Below are 15,426 nucleotides of genomic sequence, written 5' to 3' on the forward strand. Positions count from 1 at the left end.
TTGGGGAGATGAAGGGGGTAACTGTGGCAATTGCTGTGGAATGGCAGGAGTGGAAGGTAGTTAGTAATCATTACTCATCCTTTCAGTCCAATCCCAACAGAAAATTCATGCAATTGTTCAATGTTGCAGAAGATTTGAATGGTACTTTTTCTTCCAGCAGAATGCAAGTGGATGCTAGGTATTATGTATTTCAGATTTATCACCTAGAAAACATTGTACATTGTAGCAGATGGGGTTTGGAGTAGTTCAGGGCATTATTATTCAAAACACACCCAGCTGCTTTCTACTGCCACTGTCTGTAAATGTAATCCTATTTATTATATGGATCATATATATTATATATATGTGGTGATTCATTTATTTATTTTGATCTGGTGATGACTCTCATTGCTCTCAGAGATGAGTATGGGATCACCAGTCTGACTAGGTGCATATAAGCAGTGTATGTGAAATAATTTTGTTAATCAGACTGTAAAAATTAAAAATATTGGAAAGCAAATGTTAGTACTAACCAAGTAAACACCAACTACTGAGCTCCATTGAAAGAAAACCAAGCAGAAATGATCAGAAGCTCAACAGAGCCCCATATCCACTTCTTGTGTGGTGGCAATTCCAGCTGAATGTTGTGATGGCTTCTCATTAGCTCTGTTTTGCATTGCCTGGGCAGTTCCCACTTGAGCAGCATGTCATTAATTGCAGGAGAGCTGCCTGCCTGAAGGTTTACTCAACATCCTTAGGACATGAAGGATTTTTCCTTTATTTTAATCAGGAATACTTCTTTTTAGCAGTTGATGACATCCAAAAGGCTGGGGAGTAGTCTGCAATTAACTTTTTTTTTTCTTTTTTACTTTGTAGGAGGGGGATTAACAACATGGTACTCTCAAAATCATCTATAGCCTCTGCAATCCAAGTGTCATTTTCTTCCAGATGTGACATGTGTTTAGGGAATCTCAGAGCTAACATGGGAAAATAGCATGTTTCTCAGCAGTGGTTTCCTTGATTCATTTGTGCCTGGAGGGGACTGTTCTGCATTGAAAGCATGACAAGCCTGTGGGGAGTTCTGCTAATTATTGTGCTTCCCTTGCAGATAGCCCAGCCTATGGTTACCCTACCAGAGGTGGTGTCTCCAGCAGTGTGGACCCACTGCCTGACCCCTGCTCTCTTCCTGTGCCTTTTGAGAAGGGTATCAGTGGAACTATAGCCCTTCAGAAGTTCATAAGAATTTTGCAAATTAATCTAGGGTTCAGTGTATTAATTTATTGCTCAGAGAAGACACCAGAAGTGGTAGACTACAGGTTACAGAAGCCTTACTATAAACCTACCAGTGAGTGCTACTGCCCAGTCCTGGTTTTCACTTTGTTGTGTTGATCCTGGTGTTCTGTATCCCCTGTGGATGGGCCAAAATTCAAATGTAAGAGCTGTGAGACTTGGCTAACACAGCGAAGGAGCTGCAAAACAACAAGGCTTAAAGCATGGGAAATGCTATAGCTAATGTGAACCTGTAACCAGGTCAGGCTGTAGATGGAGACCTGCTTGTATAGTTACTGGTAGGGAGGCATAAGAATGGTAGGAAAGAAGACCGAAGGGTCTGCACAGTATGTGCAGTTCCTGCATGCAGAGGTGTGACCTTGTGGGGCTTTGTTTTGTGCTATTACATTGAGGCCCTGGGGCTTAGGGGGAAGGGGTATTTGTTGTCTTTCCTCCAACTGAAGGAAACATCCTCTCAAAAGTACTGAGAGAGCTTTTGGTGTAAAACATACAGATGGTTTTGATCAGGAAAAGAAATTGTGTTGATGCTTGCAAATGAAGGAAGCCAGTGGGAGAGGACTTACAACACAGCTTTTCTTTGTAGTCATCTGGGAAAAATCCATAAGGCTTACCTACAGATGAAAAGGGAAGCATATGACAGCCGCCCTGAGTCATTGCAACAGGATATGGTTAGCAGTGTCTCTGGAGACGCCCGTGACTTCACTGATGAAGGGCAGGAAGCTCTGCCTGGGAGCCCACCAGCCTCCAAAAGCAACCCCAGTCACCTGCAGTGCAGGATATGACGGCAGTGTTTCACTTTGCAGGGAAAGGCAGAGATATCTAATCACACTTCTGACAGACCCAGGGAAATGGGTGACCTCTCTGCCAGCTGCAGAATATTTGGTGGTTTGTTTTTTTTTTTAATCAAGATACTGTTCAGTTTCAGTGTTGACAGTAACGTATGTGTTTTTTTCCTTGCGATGCAAAAGCATCTAAACCCAATTTTAGTGCGTGCCAAGGTATGTGATGTGCCCAGCAGTTACCCATAGCACACAGAGTAACTTTAAATTTGCACAAAGTTTCAGTATAGGATTTCAGATAAATACTTCATCCTAGATACCATCCTAACTTCAGTGAAGCTTTGATTCCTATTTTTCTCTGTCAGGAACATGGAATGACAAAGTTAGACCTGAAATACCAAAATTGAAATACATCTGTTACCTGCAGCAAATTCTGCAAAATAAAAGATAACAAAAAGGTACACGAAAGAATCAAATAGGCAGAAGAATTAAAAAAAAAAAAAAAAAAAAAAAAAAAAAAAAAAAGTAAGGAGTCAGTTAAGTTTGGTGCACAGGGAAGTTCCACCAGATTTTCATGTTTTGTTACCTGTTGTCTATTGTTAACATATTGTGAGCAGACATAGACATCCTCTCACGTGGTGATTATTTCCTTCTGGGACAGCGGAATTCTCCTGTAGTTCCTAAACAAAGCCTTGCCAAAACCAGGGGAGAGGTTGGTGTAGAGTTCAGAGAATCTATATTTGTCTTTACAGGGGAGTTACTGCATCTTTTAACATTTGGAATGCAAAATGCTGGCTACGCTTCTCTGCCTCCAAAGGTGTCACACTGCAGAACTGTGTTGTGAAACATGAGTGCAACTGCAAAGATAATGTCTCAGTGGTTGCTACAGTTTCTAATGCAATACTTGAGAAAAGTTTTTGCATTCAGCACAGAACACTTTGAGTGAGAATGTTACAAACAATATTTAAGATGCTTGAAATTAAAAATAAAGCAAGAATTCACTTTAAACATTTGGAATGCTAACTGATTTTTTTAATCACTGGAAATAAAGCAAGTGTCTTCACTGTGGTCAATTATGCTTTGAAAATACATTTTGACGGCATTTAAAAACCATGTTATTAGTATAATAAGCATGAGAGGAAAATATGCAGAAAAATTATCCACCCACAGTTATAAAAAGTGAAAAACAGACTCCCTCTAGATCAGTGTAGAGGTCTGCAGACAAGCTGTATTAATGCTGAACTTATAAAGAGACCACTAACATTGCAGAGCTCCTGTTAGTGCAGGGTATGTAAGTACATGTGTACTTTTAAATATAGGTGTCTGTGTGTGTGTCTACATGTGTATCTTGTGCATATGAATTATGCTTCTGTGTCACCAGTGGTCCAGACCGATGTTACAAAGTAGCCCACAAGTGCTCAGGAATGTCCTGCAGGCAAGCCACTGTTTCCTTTCATTGAAAGTACACTGACAGAGCAAAACTAGCCTTTTACCTTCATGCATTAAGGGCAAAAGCTGTATGGGAAATGAACTGGAGGCAGATAAGCACACCTACACGTATCGGGACAATAGAGGGAAGCCCGTGTTATGAAGGATGTCACTGTTATGGTAACTATCAAGGCTGGTGCCACTGAAATGGAAAGATGAAAACCAGATGTCGGTAAAGGGAATGCGTGTTACTCAAAGTACACAGGAACAAACAACAGGGCTATGTTATTTTTCCAGTGATCTTAAGAATATTTCACAGTGATGGATCATTTCACTTGTTTTTGAAAAGTGATTGAGTGCTGCTTGTGTGCTTCTAGAGAAAAATAAAGGCTAAATGAAAAGTGTTCATTCATTTGCTTTGCTTTGGTTTGTGTTGTTCCCCTTTTTGATTTGTCCAAGTCCCTCATTAGGAGATGGAAAGATTACTGAAACATAATTGTCTTTTTTCTAATGAATACACATTAAAAAAAACCTGTTAATTGGTAACATCTTTTAGCTGGCATATGGCTAGCTAATAATGCAGGCTTAATTAGCAAATCTGGGGAAGAATAACTTCCTAATATGGAATTAAAAAGGCCTGTCATTGTTTTTCATCAAGATTGACGATATTGCTTGAACCTGAAATTTAGCAACCCTTTTTTTTTCCTCAGTCCCAGTGGATGAGCTGTGTTTTTACATGTATCTATTAGAAAAACAGAGCTTGAAAGTGCCACGACAAATGCAGATAGGAAACAAAGAAACAGTAGCTCTCCAGAAAGTATCATTATACTCTTAATTCACTGTATTAATCTTAATCTGGTGACCTGGCGTGTATTATTTTTTAAATTATATATGCAGCACTATAAACTTTTAATTTCCACAAATTACTTACTTAATTTTGTTTCTTATCTTCAGACTTGCTCTGTGGATCCCTAGGATCTGTGGACTACTGCAGAGACACCAACTAATGGGGGATAAGAACAGTAGCCATGTACATGCAGCACAGTAATCTATGAATTTGAACTTTTAAACGAGATTGTACATCCACTGAAAAATAAAATGTTAGGGAGCAGGCAAAACCTCTCTTGCTGCTTCAAGACCATTTCCTCAATCTTCTGTTTACAGTCTTCTCCTGCAGTGAACCTGTTATGTCTCCAAGAAAAAGAAAGGGCACAGTCCATCCACTAAGCAAGAGGTTCCTGCTGCCGTGATGTGTTCTGCATGCCTTATCAGCAGCATGTTGTTTCAGGGCTCCAGCACCATTTTTCCTCTGATAGGCAGCCTCTCAGTGACTGAGCTGTACAGTTTGGCAAATGCTGAGCTGTCAAGTTGTGCTAATGATTTGGAAAGAGATGGATGTAAGTTTAATTGCAGTAATTAAAGGAGAAAGATTTGTTATTCTCCTGGATAAAGGTGAACATCCTTGAAACCTTAGAAGCAGTGCACTTATAACCAAGGATATAGATACCCAGGCTTGGTGTATCATTTTGGTTCAAGAAAAGGGTTTCCTAGGGAGCAGTAGGTGCTGCCAAGGGCGGTGTTGAATGAAGCCTTACAGCTCAACTTCATTGCACTGCAGGAGTGCCGTGATAGGGGCAACATGGGAGTTGCTGTGTTTTATTATGTCACTGGTGTAGTTCTCCTTTTACTAATGAATTGCTCATCAGTCTTTTATCTCTTCAGTTCAGTGTTGTCATGTCCTATAATGTTTTATTTAAAGCTGCATTGTTCTTAGAGTAATCTATCTGTAGACCCAAATGGTTTTGTGTAAATATGTCAACATCAGAACTCTTACTTTCAATTCTGAATTTATTACTGAGCTCATTTTAAATTTCTTTTTATCAATGTAATTATGGCTAGAAAGTTCAAACAAAGGACAAGCATAATTATATAAAGAAATCATCCAGAGAGCTGCCTATTTGTTCTTCATTTTATCATTGTAAGAGCGTTTGTATGCCTCAACATTAAGCAGCATATACCCTTGACAGAGCATCAGTGCTATTGATAAATTATGCTGACCTTCAGGGCAGTCAGCACCCTCTAGATATTTTTAGGTATTTGGCTAACTTTCTCAAAGCACCTGATGTTCTGTTTATGCAGTAAATTTCACAGGCAGGGAGGCAGATATATTTCTGGGGAGATCAAACCCATCTTCCCTTGTCATAACTGAACTTTGTCCTGCACTCACCACATCAAGCTACTTATAAAAAAATCTTCTGATCTAGCATGTTTTTCCTTCATTTGTAGCAATAAAGGGAGGCATGGCAAGTCTGTCTGTACTCCCATATGCTGCTTAGCTCCTTGCACTGGGATGTTGTCAGCATCTCCAATTTTGGATAATTGGCACAAAAGAGAAACTTGTACAGCTGAGCTCAGAGGGAAGGTGTGTTTGCGGGGGGATTACAGCATCCGTGGCTTCCTTCCGAGGGCTCTTTCCTTTGGCAAAGTTTGCATTCACGAGCCGCAATGCCCGCCTTCAGGAGGAGTAAAACCAGAGCTAAGAGTTTAGCGCTGGCTCGCAAAACCCAGCAGCAGGCAGCAGCAGCTTACGGCTCCCTGCACAGGATGTTCTCTGTGGTGAGTTCTGCAGCGGCGTGCTTCAGCTGGGGGTGCTGCTTAATTAGCCTGGGGTGATGGGGCTGCAGGAGCATCCAAGCTGCCTGAACCTGATAAAGAATGACTGTCCCAGCATTAGCAATCAAATCATGGATTCTCACTATGTGGAGTTGGTGGCTGGGTTTGTACCAGTACTCTGCATGGGAAAAGGTTTGGGGTTTCTGAAGTCTGGGGGAGGGAAGGGTGGGTTGGTTGCCTGCACTGTTTGCTGCTGGGCTCAAGCAAATCGTTATTTCTTGCATCTCTTAGAAAGGACTAAGTAAGATCCATATTTTGACAAGAAGTGGGAAGGTTTTAAAAAGATTCCTCATGGAAATTTGGAAATAACTGCAGCCAGAATATTTTAACTGTTTCTCTTTTTTTTTTTCACAATTAAGTTACTATTGTGGAAATAGGGATGGGAAAATGTGATCTATAATCAAGGTAAAGCTGGCAAAATATATGTATTACACAGGTGGGTGTATATCTGTGTGTGTATATATATAGACATATATATTATATATATATGTGTGTGTATATATATATATATATATATATACATGTATGTATGCATATATGTGTTACACAGGTTGTAGAAAAATAATATGAGCCTCCTGCATTAAAATTGACAACATCAGGATATGGACCTGGGGTAGGAAGAACTGACAATTTTTTACAAAACCAGGGTTTGGAAAATTTTTTATTATGTGCTTTGATTAATCTCATAAGACTCTCTTTTTTGTGACCTGGGCTGTCAGGGTTCCTCTTTTTGTTTTCCTGATGCTCTTATCTCTACATTTTGTACAGTCAGGATTTAGTGTCCTGCAGTGGAAATCACTTCTGTTTTGCTTTTGACTTTGGTATGAGTTGGGTCAGATGACTTTGGAGACTGATTCTAGAGAAACTGAGCACAGCATCTATGAACTCAGTGGTTGCTGCTTGTCCTGGGGACCTTGTCAATGCAGACTCTTGGGCCCAGGTCCCTACTGCATGACTTGGTTTATAAAAATGGTTACAAATATAATAGTATACTATTATAAATATATAATACCATCAGTCACCACTGATGGTTCTTCTGTGCTCAGAGAAAGATGTCATCTCTCTGTGTGGCAGGTGAGAGAGATTTGCCACCATGCAAATATCAATAGCTCTGGCACCACATCAGGTGGGTTGCATCTTGGCTGTTTTACACAGCTATATGTTCAGCCTTCTTTCAGACCTTACCCTGTGCTCTCTGGAAAGAATTACTGGGTCAGGAGCCCCTCCCTCTTCTTATAATATTTCTGATAATTCTAAATGAGGTTGGTGACATCTGATTCTGTTAACAGGCTGATTTGCTAACGTAAATCTCTCTGAAATTTGGAGAGTCTAACTCAAAGACAAAAGTTCCTTGCTAATGCCTTGTATTTTATATGATTTGGTAGTGTTTAGCAGGGCACCTTCTCATCCTGTGGTGCAGAGGACTTGCTTCTCTCTCCTTAAAACATAAGTCTTATGCTTTGCATATTTTTATGAAGGATCTGAGTGGACACTGAAAAAAATGCCCTTCTTCTAGCAAAGTTTTAAGTATTTGACGTATTTTAAGTATTAAAAGACACACAAGAGACAGAGCGAAACAAACCAGACCCCTAGAATTTTATTGTCAGTCAGGAACAAGTTCATGCTGAGTGGCCTTGGAGTTGGGAAACAAGGAGAAGGAGCAGAAGATAACTAATGACTGAGACTACTGCTTTGGTTTAGGTTCTGTTGCCAAAAGCTGAGCAGCACTTTTCCCAGACTTCTGTGGTAAAAATGCCACAAAGTATTTTTCAGTAAAGCTCTGCTGGCATTTTTCAGTTTCAATGAACAAGCTAGAGGAGTGAAGTACTGTATTGGTGTCTAACATAAAGCAACTTTTTTCTGTGGTCTTTAAGGAAGCTAGAGCCTTCAACTTTCTAGCCTTTTATATTTCTTGGTTACAAAGTAGCTCCCAGTCTGAGGAGATGCCAGAGATGCCCATAGAGTGATGCACCCACAAAAAAAATGCTGACTGTCAGGGCTACCTTTGTGTTTTCCTTTTGCACAGAGCGAGGGATGTAAAGGTGTTTCAGGTTAGTTGTTTGTTGCTCAAAATTCCATGTAATTGTATTTCTTCTGCTGACTGGTGCATTCAGTCTTCCTGGAAATACATCCATCAGATAGAGCTGACACGTTAGCTGTTCATTTTTGGAGGGCACAAGTCTAATCTAATCTAATTTCTGCAGGATGTTTCTGAGCATGTTTCCTCTTAGGGTAGGGAGTTCAAAGGATTGGTGATCCATCCCATATATGTGGTCTGTGTCCTGCACAAGGATACTGAATCCTGAACACTCTTCAAAGGTCATGCTTGCCTTTCACTTCACCAAGGAGTCTTTCTTAAATTGTGTAGAGTTTTCTAAGTCTGCTAAAATATTCCTTTCCATCACTGTTTCAAACAAACCCTGACAGACAGGCAAAGTACATCATATGTATAAATGAGGGTAAAGTAAACAGCAGCATGCAGAGACCCTGTAACACTAATTGACCTTGTGCAGCATTTATGCTCAATCAGTATAATTCAGTAGAAAGTCACGGGATAGCCATGAAATCACTGTGATAGTTCTTAACCACTGCTGATTAATGTCTTCTGGTCTCTCACTGATTAATTTTATGGGGTTTTGTTACTCTGGTGGGGATAGCACAGCCTCAAACGATGATATGCTTGTCTGCAAGGAGCAAAGAAAATCTGTAAGACATCCTTGTAAGAGTATATTTTTGTTCACTTTAGGGGAATAATCTTTAATATTTCTTATCACAACTATTATTGAAAAGAGAATGTGCTGCATCTCCATCTGACAAGGTGATCACCACTGGTTGCTGGCTGCTGTGGGTCAAGGTGACATCTTTGTGGGCTGGAACTTTCTGTTCAAAGGTTACTTTGAGCAGTCCACATTCACAGAGAATACTCCTTACAGAAGGAGGTGTAACCTTAAGTCTGAGTCTCAAACAGCAGGGATGAAAGAAATGTTTCTCCAGGCTACTTCTACACATCCTTCTGTTTTCTAAGAGGCCAAGAGAGGCTGGTCAGGAGGTTGCTTCCCCTGACTGGTAGATCTTCAGAACAGTTTATACAGCTTTGTTGGAAAATCTTGAATATGGCAAATAAACCATAAGGTTTATTAAGCACAGTGCTCCTTAGCTTCCTTCTGAAAGAAGGAAGGAACCTTTTTCACTCTCCCTGAAAGAAGGAAGTAAACCTTTCCATACACTAGCTGGAACAGTGGGCAGTGGATTGTGCTCGCTGTCCTGGCCACATCACGGTGCTGCTGCTGGGCAGAGTTGTGGCTGGAATCCATTTCAGACACCAGGAAAAAAAAGTGGTTTTTTTTTTTTCTTTAAGCCCTGCATAAACTCCATTTTTCTTTCCCACCTCTAGCAGTGTTAGTCTAAATTTTTTGATATTTAGCCTTATCTGTCTGCGGTTCAGTGCCAAAAGTAAGCTGAAGCTGCATGTAGTGCCCTGTACATGTTGCTGAAAGCAGCATACATAAGCTCAAGTAATGAATTTTGGAGGAAATTTGCCCCTTCCACTGTAGTTTCTCCTCAGCTTTTATCTGTTCCCAGCTATGCTGCAGCCTTGTCTGCAGTCAGTTGTCTGGACTTTTCTTTTATACTGATTTAAATGTTTTTAGTCTGATAAGCTGCACACTATAAAAGTTGGCATAAATAATTTTTTACCATTTACTAAGTACAAACAGTCTTGGTCCCGTGCAAATAAAATCAGCTGTGTGCTTGAGAAATTTATCAGTTTTATCTGAGAGTAATATCTGCCTGTATTAACCATTGCAATGTCAAGATCAGAGCAAATTCAGGGTCAATTCCCTCCTTAATTCAAGATAGCAGTGGATGTGTGTCGTATCAAGAGGGAGTTCCTTTTGAGACTTCTTAAGGGCACTGGGCTGCCAAGTTTTGATTTGACATTCAGAATGCCCAGATGTCTTTGAAATCCCAGCTGCAGGGCAGTCCCAGATAGAGGACAGAAGCTGAACCTCTTGTGCCCAAACGTGCCAGATGTAAAAGAGCTGGTCCTAGGTCACTCAAGACTTTCTCAAAAGGATCTGTTTTAAACAGTTTAAAAGAGCAGGAAATGGTTTTGTGTTAAAAGCAGAAAGTAGCATCCAGAACACTAAGGAAATAGGGTAGAGATCTTGACGTGAGTGGCAAGAGAGTTTTGGGTAGAAACATGGAGGAAGAATTGTTTTGTGCTTCTCTACTTATTTGTTGCTATGTTCTCATTTATACTAGGCTCCTTGTCAAGAACCAGTGGTTCCACTGGCAAAATGGGTTCCTTCATTTTCTGTGGTCTATGCAATGTGTATGAGTGAATGTGAAACACTTGTCCTGTGATCAAGTAGCATTTCATGCTGGCTTTGGCCCAAGTGTAAATACCACAGTGGATACAAAGAGTGAAGTCTGGATATTGTATAGTCTGGAAAACTCTCCCTCTTTTAAAGGGAAGGACACAGAGCAGCATGACTTAAGGAAAAGACAAGATCCTGTAAGCAGGGAGGTCAAGGGCAATATTTTTAATGCCAAATTTACAAGGAACATATTCAAGTTTATAAAAATCAGTGCTTGACAACAGTACCTGAGACGTAATCCTGTGCCTTGGGCTTAGAACAATTGCAGAACAATTTCTGACAGCAAAATTGTATTGCTTAGGTGGTCAAAAAGGATTTATGTTGAGGAGTCTCATCTATTTCTATATGCTTTCCCATACAGTGATTCTTGGTGACAGATGCAGCACTGACCCCAAAACTCAAGGGGATGTAGAAATAGCACATTCCCCAATGTCTGGCTGCTCTATATGCAAAGGTGTTTGAGGAGGAATAGAGGACTTCTAACTCTTCCTTGTAAAACTGTGCCTGATGATGATGCTTGTGACTTATTTTCAATAGGCTGCCTTGATCCCAGTGTCCTTGATCAGTCATCTGGCTGATGTAAATCAAGCTGCCCATGTGCATCTTGAGCTGTAGAGAGTGTAAAATCTGAAACATTCGGATATAAATACAAACCTTTCTCGCATCAGAAACAAAGAAAACAAAAGTGAAGTGCTTTGGCATTCAGTTGTTTAGAAGTTGCTTTACAATAACCCACACCCCACTTCCTAAAGGATTTGTTTGCAAGCCACTAATTAATTTCAGTGTCACAGACTGACTACAATTTTTAAAATTATTCTATCAGTGTGGAGCTGTAATTCCAACAGACACCATTCAATTCCTATTGAATTTTTTGGAAAGACAATATATTGGAAAGAAAACATCCTTGGAAATAAAACATCTGACCATCTTTTGACACCCCCAGATACTGGAATCTGAGCCCTCAGCTTCATGTCTCAATGTTTAGAAAGCAACAACAAAATGCACAACACAATATAAGTTGAAGATGAAATACAAAATAAATATTCTGGATGCTTGTAAGATATTTATCTGCTAATTCTTTCAATTTTGATGCAGTGAGTGTTGCAAAATAAGAGAGGTGGAAAACAGTGTGACGCTAGTGTCATAAGAATCAAAGTATGTGACATAGCCGAGTGCTCTGTCATCTTTTGCACGCTATGAGCTTGTATCTGAAGACTGAAAATAATTTGTGCTGGAAAATCACTAGCAATTTTAAATTCCTTTTACTGCTCTGATCTGGTTCTGCTATAAATTAAAGATGTTCAAAGCTACACATCTGACAAAAATCAATGGCATGCTGTGGCCCCTGAATTTGGAGCAAGAGCAAAATTGGAGGAATTTAGAAATAAATAATTGTAGTACAACTGGCATTTTAAAACACTGTCACTTGTCTGTTTCTTCTCATTTAACAGAGTGCAGAACAGATCAGTGCGTTGTGCCGAAACTTCCAAGAAGTTCAAGCAAGCAATATGGAAGGACAGAAGGACAACCAGGATCCACCTCCACGACCACTGGCTCGTCACCTTTCTGATGCAGATAGACTGAGGAAAGTCATCCAAGAACTTATGGACACCGAGAAATCTTATGTCAAGGTAAAAAAAAAAACATGGCTCACTTGTTTTTGGGGCTGACCGTAACTTCTTGATGGTGTTAGCGTATTTTGATCTGATCTGTATACAACCAGCCTTCCATAAGGACCATAACCTACAAAATTTCCTTGTCTAATTGTTCCTGTTTCCTTATCTAATTGTCCTGGCAGACTTGCTCCTGTAACTGAGGGTGTAGGATTTAATGTAGTAGCATTAGTTGTGGTCAATCTGTAGCTGTATTGGAGAGCAGTCATCTGTGGGGAGAAGATACCTGCAAGTAAAAGAAGTTTTTGCATGGGATGTCTCCCTAGTTTTCAAGATGAAGATAAATCTGGTAGAAGAACTGAATAGTCTCCTACAAATGAGTATGTGGAAAAGAGTGCATGATGATTTTTGAACCAGGAAGGCTAAAAGGCACAACTCCAGTGGGTTGTAGCATAACATGGAAGTTATTTCTCTTCTGACTGCTAAGCCGCTCTTTTTTTTATGAACTCTAAAATTACATGACTGGCTGCCAAAGGAAACATCAATTTCATTGACCTCCAGCAAGAAGGCATCGTCTCCTTTTCTGGATCTCAAAACCTGTATTTACAGATATCAGCACTTGCTGCAATAATGTTTGTGGAAGAGAAAATACTTCATCCACCAATGCACTGCTTGCTACAGCCATGTGCTGGACCCTCATTTATGTCTACCTGATGTGTCTTTTAGAACAATCGCTTGAACAAAGCACGATCTTGGAGGCCACTGATATACATGAAATTTTGCATCAGGAAAAATGCTGGCAGGTTGCAATACTTGTTGCAGCATTTTCAGGGTGCTGCTCATTTTTCCTTCCACATAGAATTTCTGGTGTGTCTCTTCCTGGGGTTGGAGAGCCCTGTAGTGGGCCCCAGACCTGCTGTCATGCTTTCGGGTGGGATAGTAAGTCTTCAAAAATGGCACTAATTTTTTTAAGTGACTGAAAATGCCCACGATCACACCTACCTGACAACATAACTGAACACTTTAATAACTTATAGGGTTTTAAAATGCTACATTTCCCTCTGAATATTACTACAGATTTCTGAGTAAGTGGCTATTTATATAGTTTATGAAACATAAATAATTAAAATATTTGATGCTGTTAATATTGCCTAATTTAAAAATAATCACCTGTAACAATTCTTCCCCATGCTAAGCTAAAATATAATTTGCTATAATTAAGTTGTAAACCTTACGGATGAAACAAAAACATTACGCTGAAATCAGTTTGACTCTAATTTCGCAGTAACTTCAGTGCTAACAACATGCAGGCTATTTTGTTACTGAAAAAGAATTGTATCTTTAGTTCATTCCCCAAACTTACCCCTATCTCAGGGTTGCCATATAAAGAACAGTTTCCAAATGATACAGAAAAAGTGAACAAATATTCTTTTTTGCAGGACTTGAGCTGCCTCTTCGAGCTATACTTGGAGCCCCTTCAAAAAGAAACCTTCCTTACTCAGGATGAGGTGAGGGAATATCTGAAAAAAGGTCCTTGTAATTCTTATATGGGTTAAGACCTTGGCACTTGCGTTTTTCATTGCTGAGAGTGTGACAGAAAAAGCAAACGACAAAGATGTCAATAGGAATGACACCAATCAGTGCCTTTCCCACTGGTGTGTTACATCTCCTTAGTCCATTGTTTTCAAAAGACTTTTTAGGTCCATGGAGTGCTGTACTTCATGGCCTGATATTTTCCACAGATGGAGTCCTTGTTCGGCAGCTTGCCAGAAATGCTGGATTTCCAGAAGGTGTTTTTGGAGACCCTTGAAGATGGAATATCTTCTTCCTCAGATTTTAATACATTGGAAACACCATCTCAGTTCCGGGTAAATATTTCATTATTTCACACTTTGTAGTGTGCCTGCAAATGTTTGTGAAAATCTGGCTTTAAGAAGGTTCTGTCTCTTAGAAGTTTCATAGGGTTGCTTTTATGTTTGAAGCTTTACTTTGGATTACAGAGTTCTATTGAGCAATGAAAGATAAGTGCTATTTTTCATGGTCTTATCTTCCTCCCCATGGCAAAAGTTGCAACATGGGAAAAGACAGAGTAGACTTGGAGTACACGATAAACTGGCAGTGTTTGTGAGACAGAACTCCTTTGCAGAAAGTTTACTGTCACTGTGCTCAATTCTGCCCTGCCTGTGCTTCTCTGTGCTGTGCCCAATTAGCCCCCAACAGACTGGGTGCTTCTCTTGTTAAATGCCACTCAAGTTTCCCATGTTGTGAGATCCGAGAAGCAGGCCTGCAGCACTACCCAGTACCTGCCCTGACCAGAGGAAGTCAATTCCCTGGAATCACTGGCTCAGGACTGAGCTCAACTGCTGGCATGTCTCCTGAACACTCACTGCATTTTGTGGAGCAAACATTGATTAAGAAGGGAGAGGGCTGCTTTCCTCCTCCCTTGCTACTCCTCTTTCTTGTATTTGCTTTGGGGGGCATTTTTCTAAAAACCTCTCTCTTGTGATTCACTCCCTTCCACATCTTCCCAACCTCTCCTTCATCCAAAAACATCAGAGGTGTCCTATAATTACCACCTGCCTGAAAAAAGGAAAACAGCTGAAAAGCAATCCTGTATTTGTTTTACTCTGTCCCTTCTGGCTTTAGCACTTTTATGCCTTGCTTCCTATGGCTCACATTTTTTTCCCAGCACAACATAGTTATATGGCTGCTGATTTTTGTTCCTGTGCTGCCTGAAATATAAAGTAAAACAGAATACCTGCTCAGGAAGAAAGGAGAAAATTGCAGGCTATGCCTAAATAGGCTGACCTCTACACTCAGTGAAATACAAAAATATCATTGTTACTACCAGTAGTATATTCATATATATAATATGAAATATGTATAGAAAGATGGCAGATAATCCACCATTGAGTCTGTTTGTCGTATTCCTGAATATTTATTTAGGATTCTAGTGGTGAACTAATATTTTGATTGCATTGATTTCAGAAATTGCTGTTTTCCCTTGGAGGCTCCTTTCTGTATTATGCTGACCACTTCAAACTCTACAGTGGCTTCTGTGCAAACCACATCAAAGTTCAGAAAGTTCTTGAGAGAGGTAATTTATTGTCTTCATTATTGTAATTCACTTGTATGAATTCAAACTGCAGTGAACGACTGTAAAAAATCTTGTCAACTTGCAGAGAATATTGGATAAAATCCAGGAATAAATGTTGGTATAAAACAAGGACTAATCAGCTATCTTTCAACAGGAAGATCTAAGATCACAGGTTGTGCTTAAGTATG

The 15,426-nt window shown here is 39.9% G+C and overlaps 1 protein-coding gene across 10 annotated transcripts in view; it reads left to right on the forward strand.

The window, feature by feature from the left end:
* The window catches only part of TIAM2 (TIAM Rac1 associated GEF 2), an 82,386-nt gene that overhangs the window by 58,039 nt on the left and 8,921 nt on the right, over positions 1–15,426 (forward strand). For 7 of the 10 annotated variants that reach the window (XM_072926964.1, XM_072926966.1, XM_072926965.1 and 4 more), the window contains 4 exons: positions 11,980–12,159; positions 13,581–13,649; positions 13,884–14,009; positions 15,130–15,238. In XM_072926964.1, the coding sequence (XP_072783065.1) occupies positions 11,980–12,159; positions 13,581–13,649; positions 13,884–14,009; positions 15,130–15,238 (484 nt within the window). The other 3 variants (XM_012572568.5, XM_072926968.1, XM_072926967.1) reach the window with 3 other exon arrangements.

The sequence above is a fragment of the Taeniopygia guttata genome, chromosome 3 (assembly GCF_048771995.1).
Source record: "Taeniopygia guttata chromosome 3, bTaeGut7.mat, whole genome shotgun sequence".
Taxonomy (NCBI): domain Eukaryota; kingdom Metazoa; phylum Chordata; class Aves; order Passeriformes; family Estrildidae; genus Taeniopygia; species Taeniopygia guttata.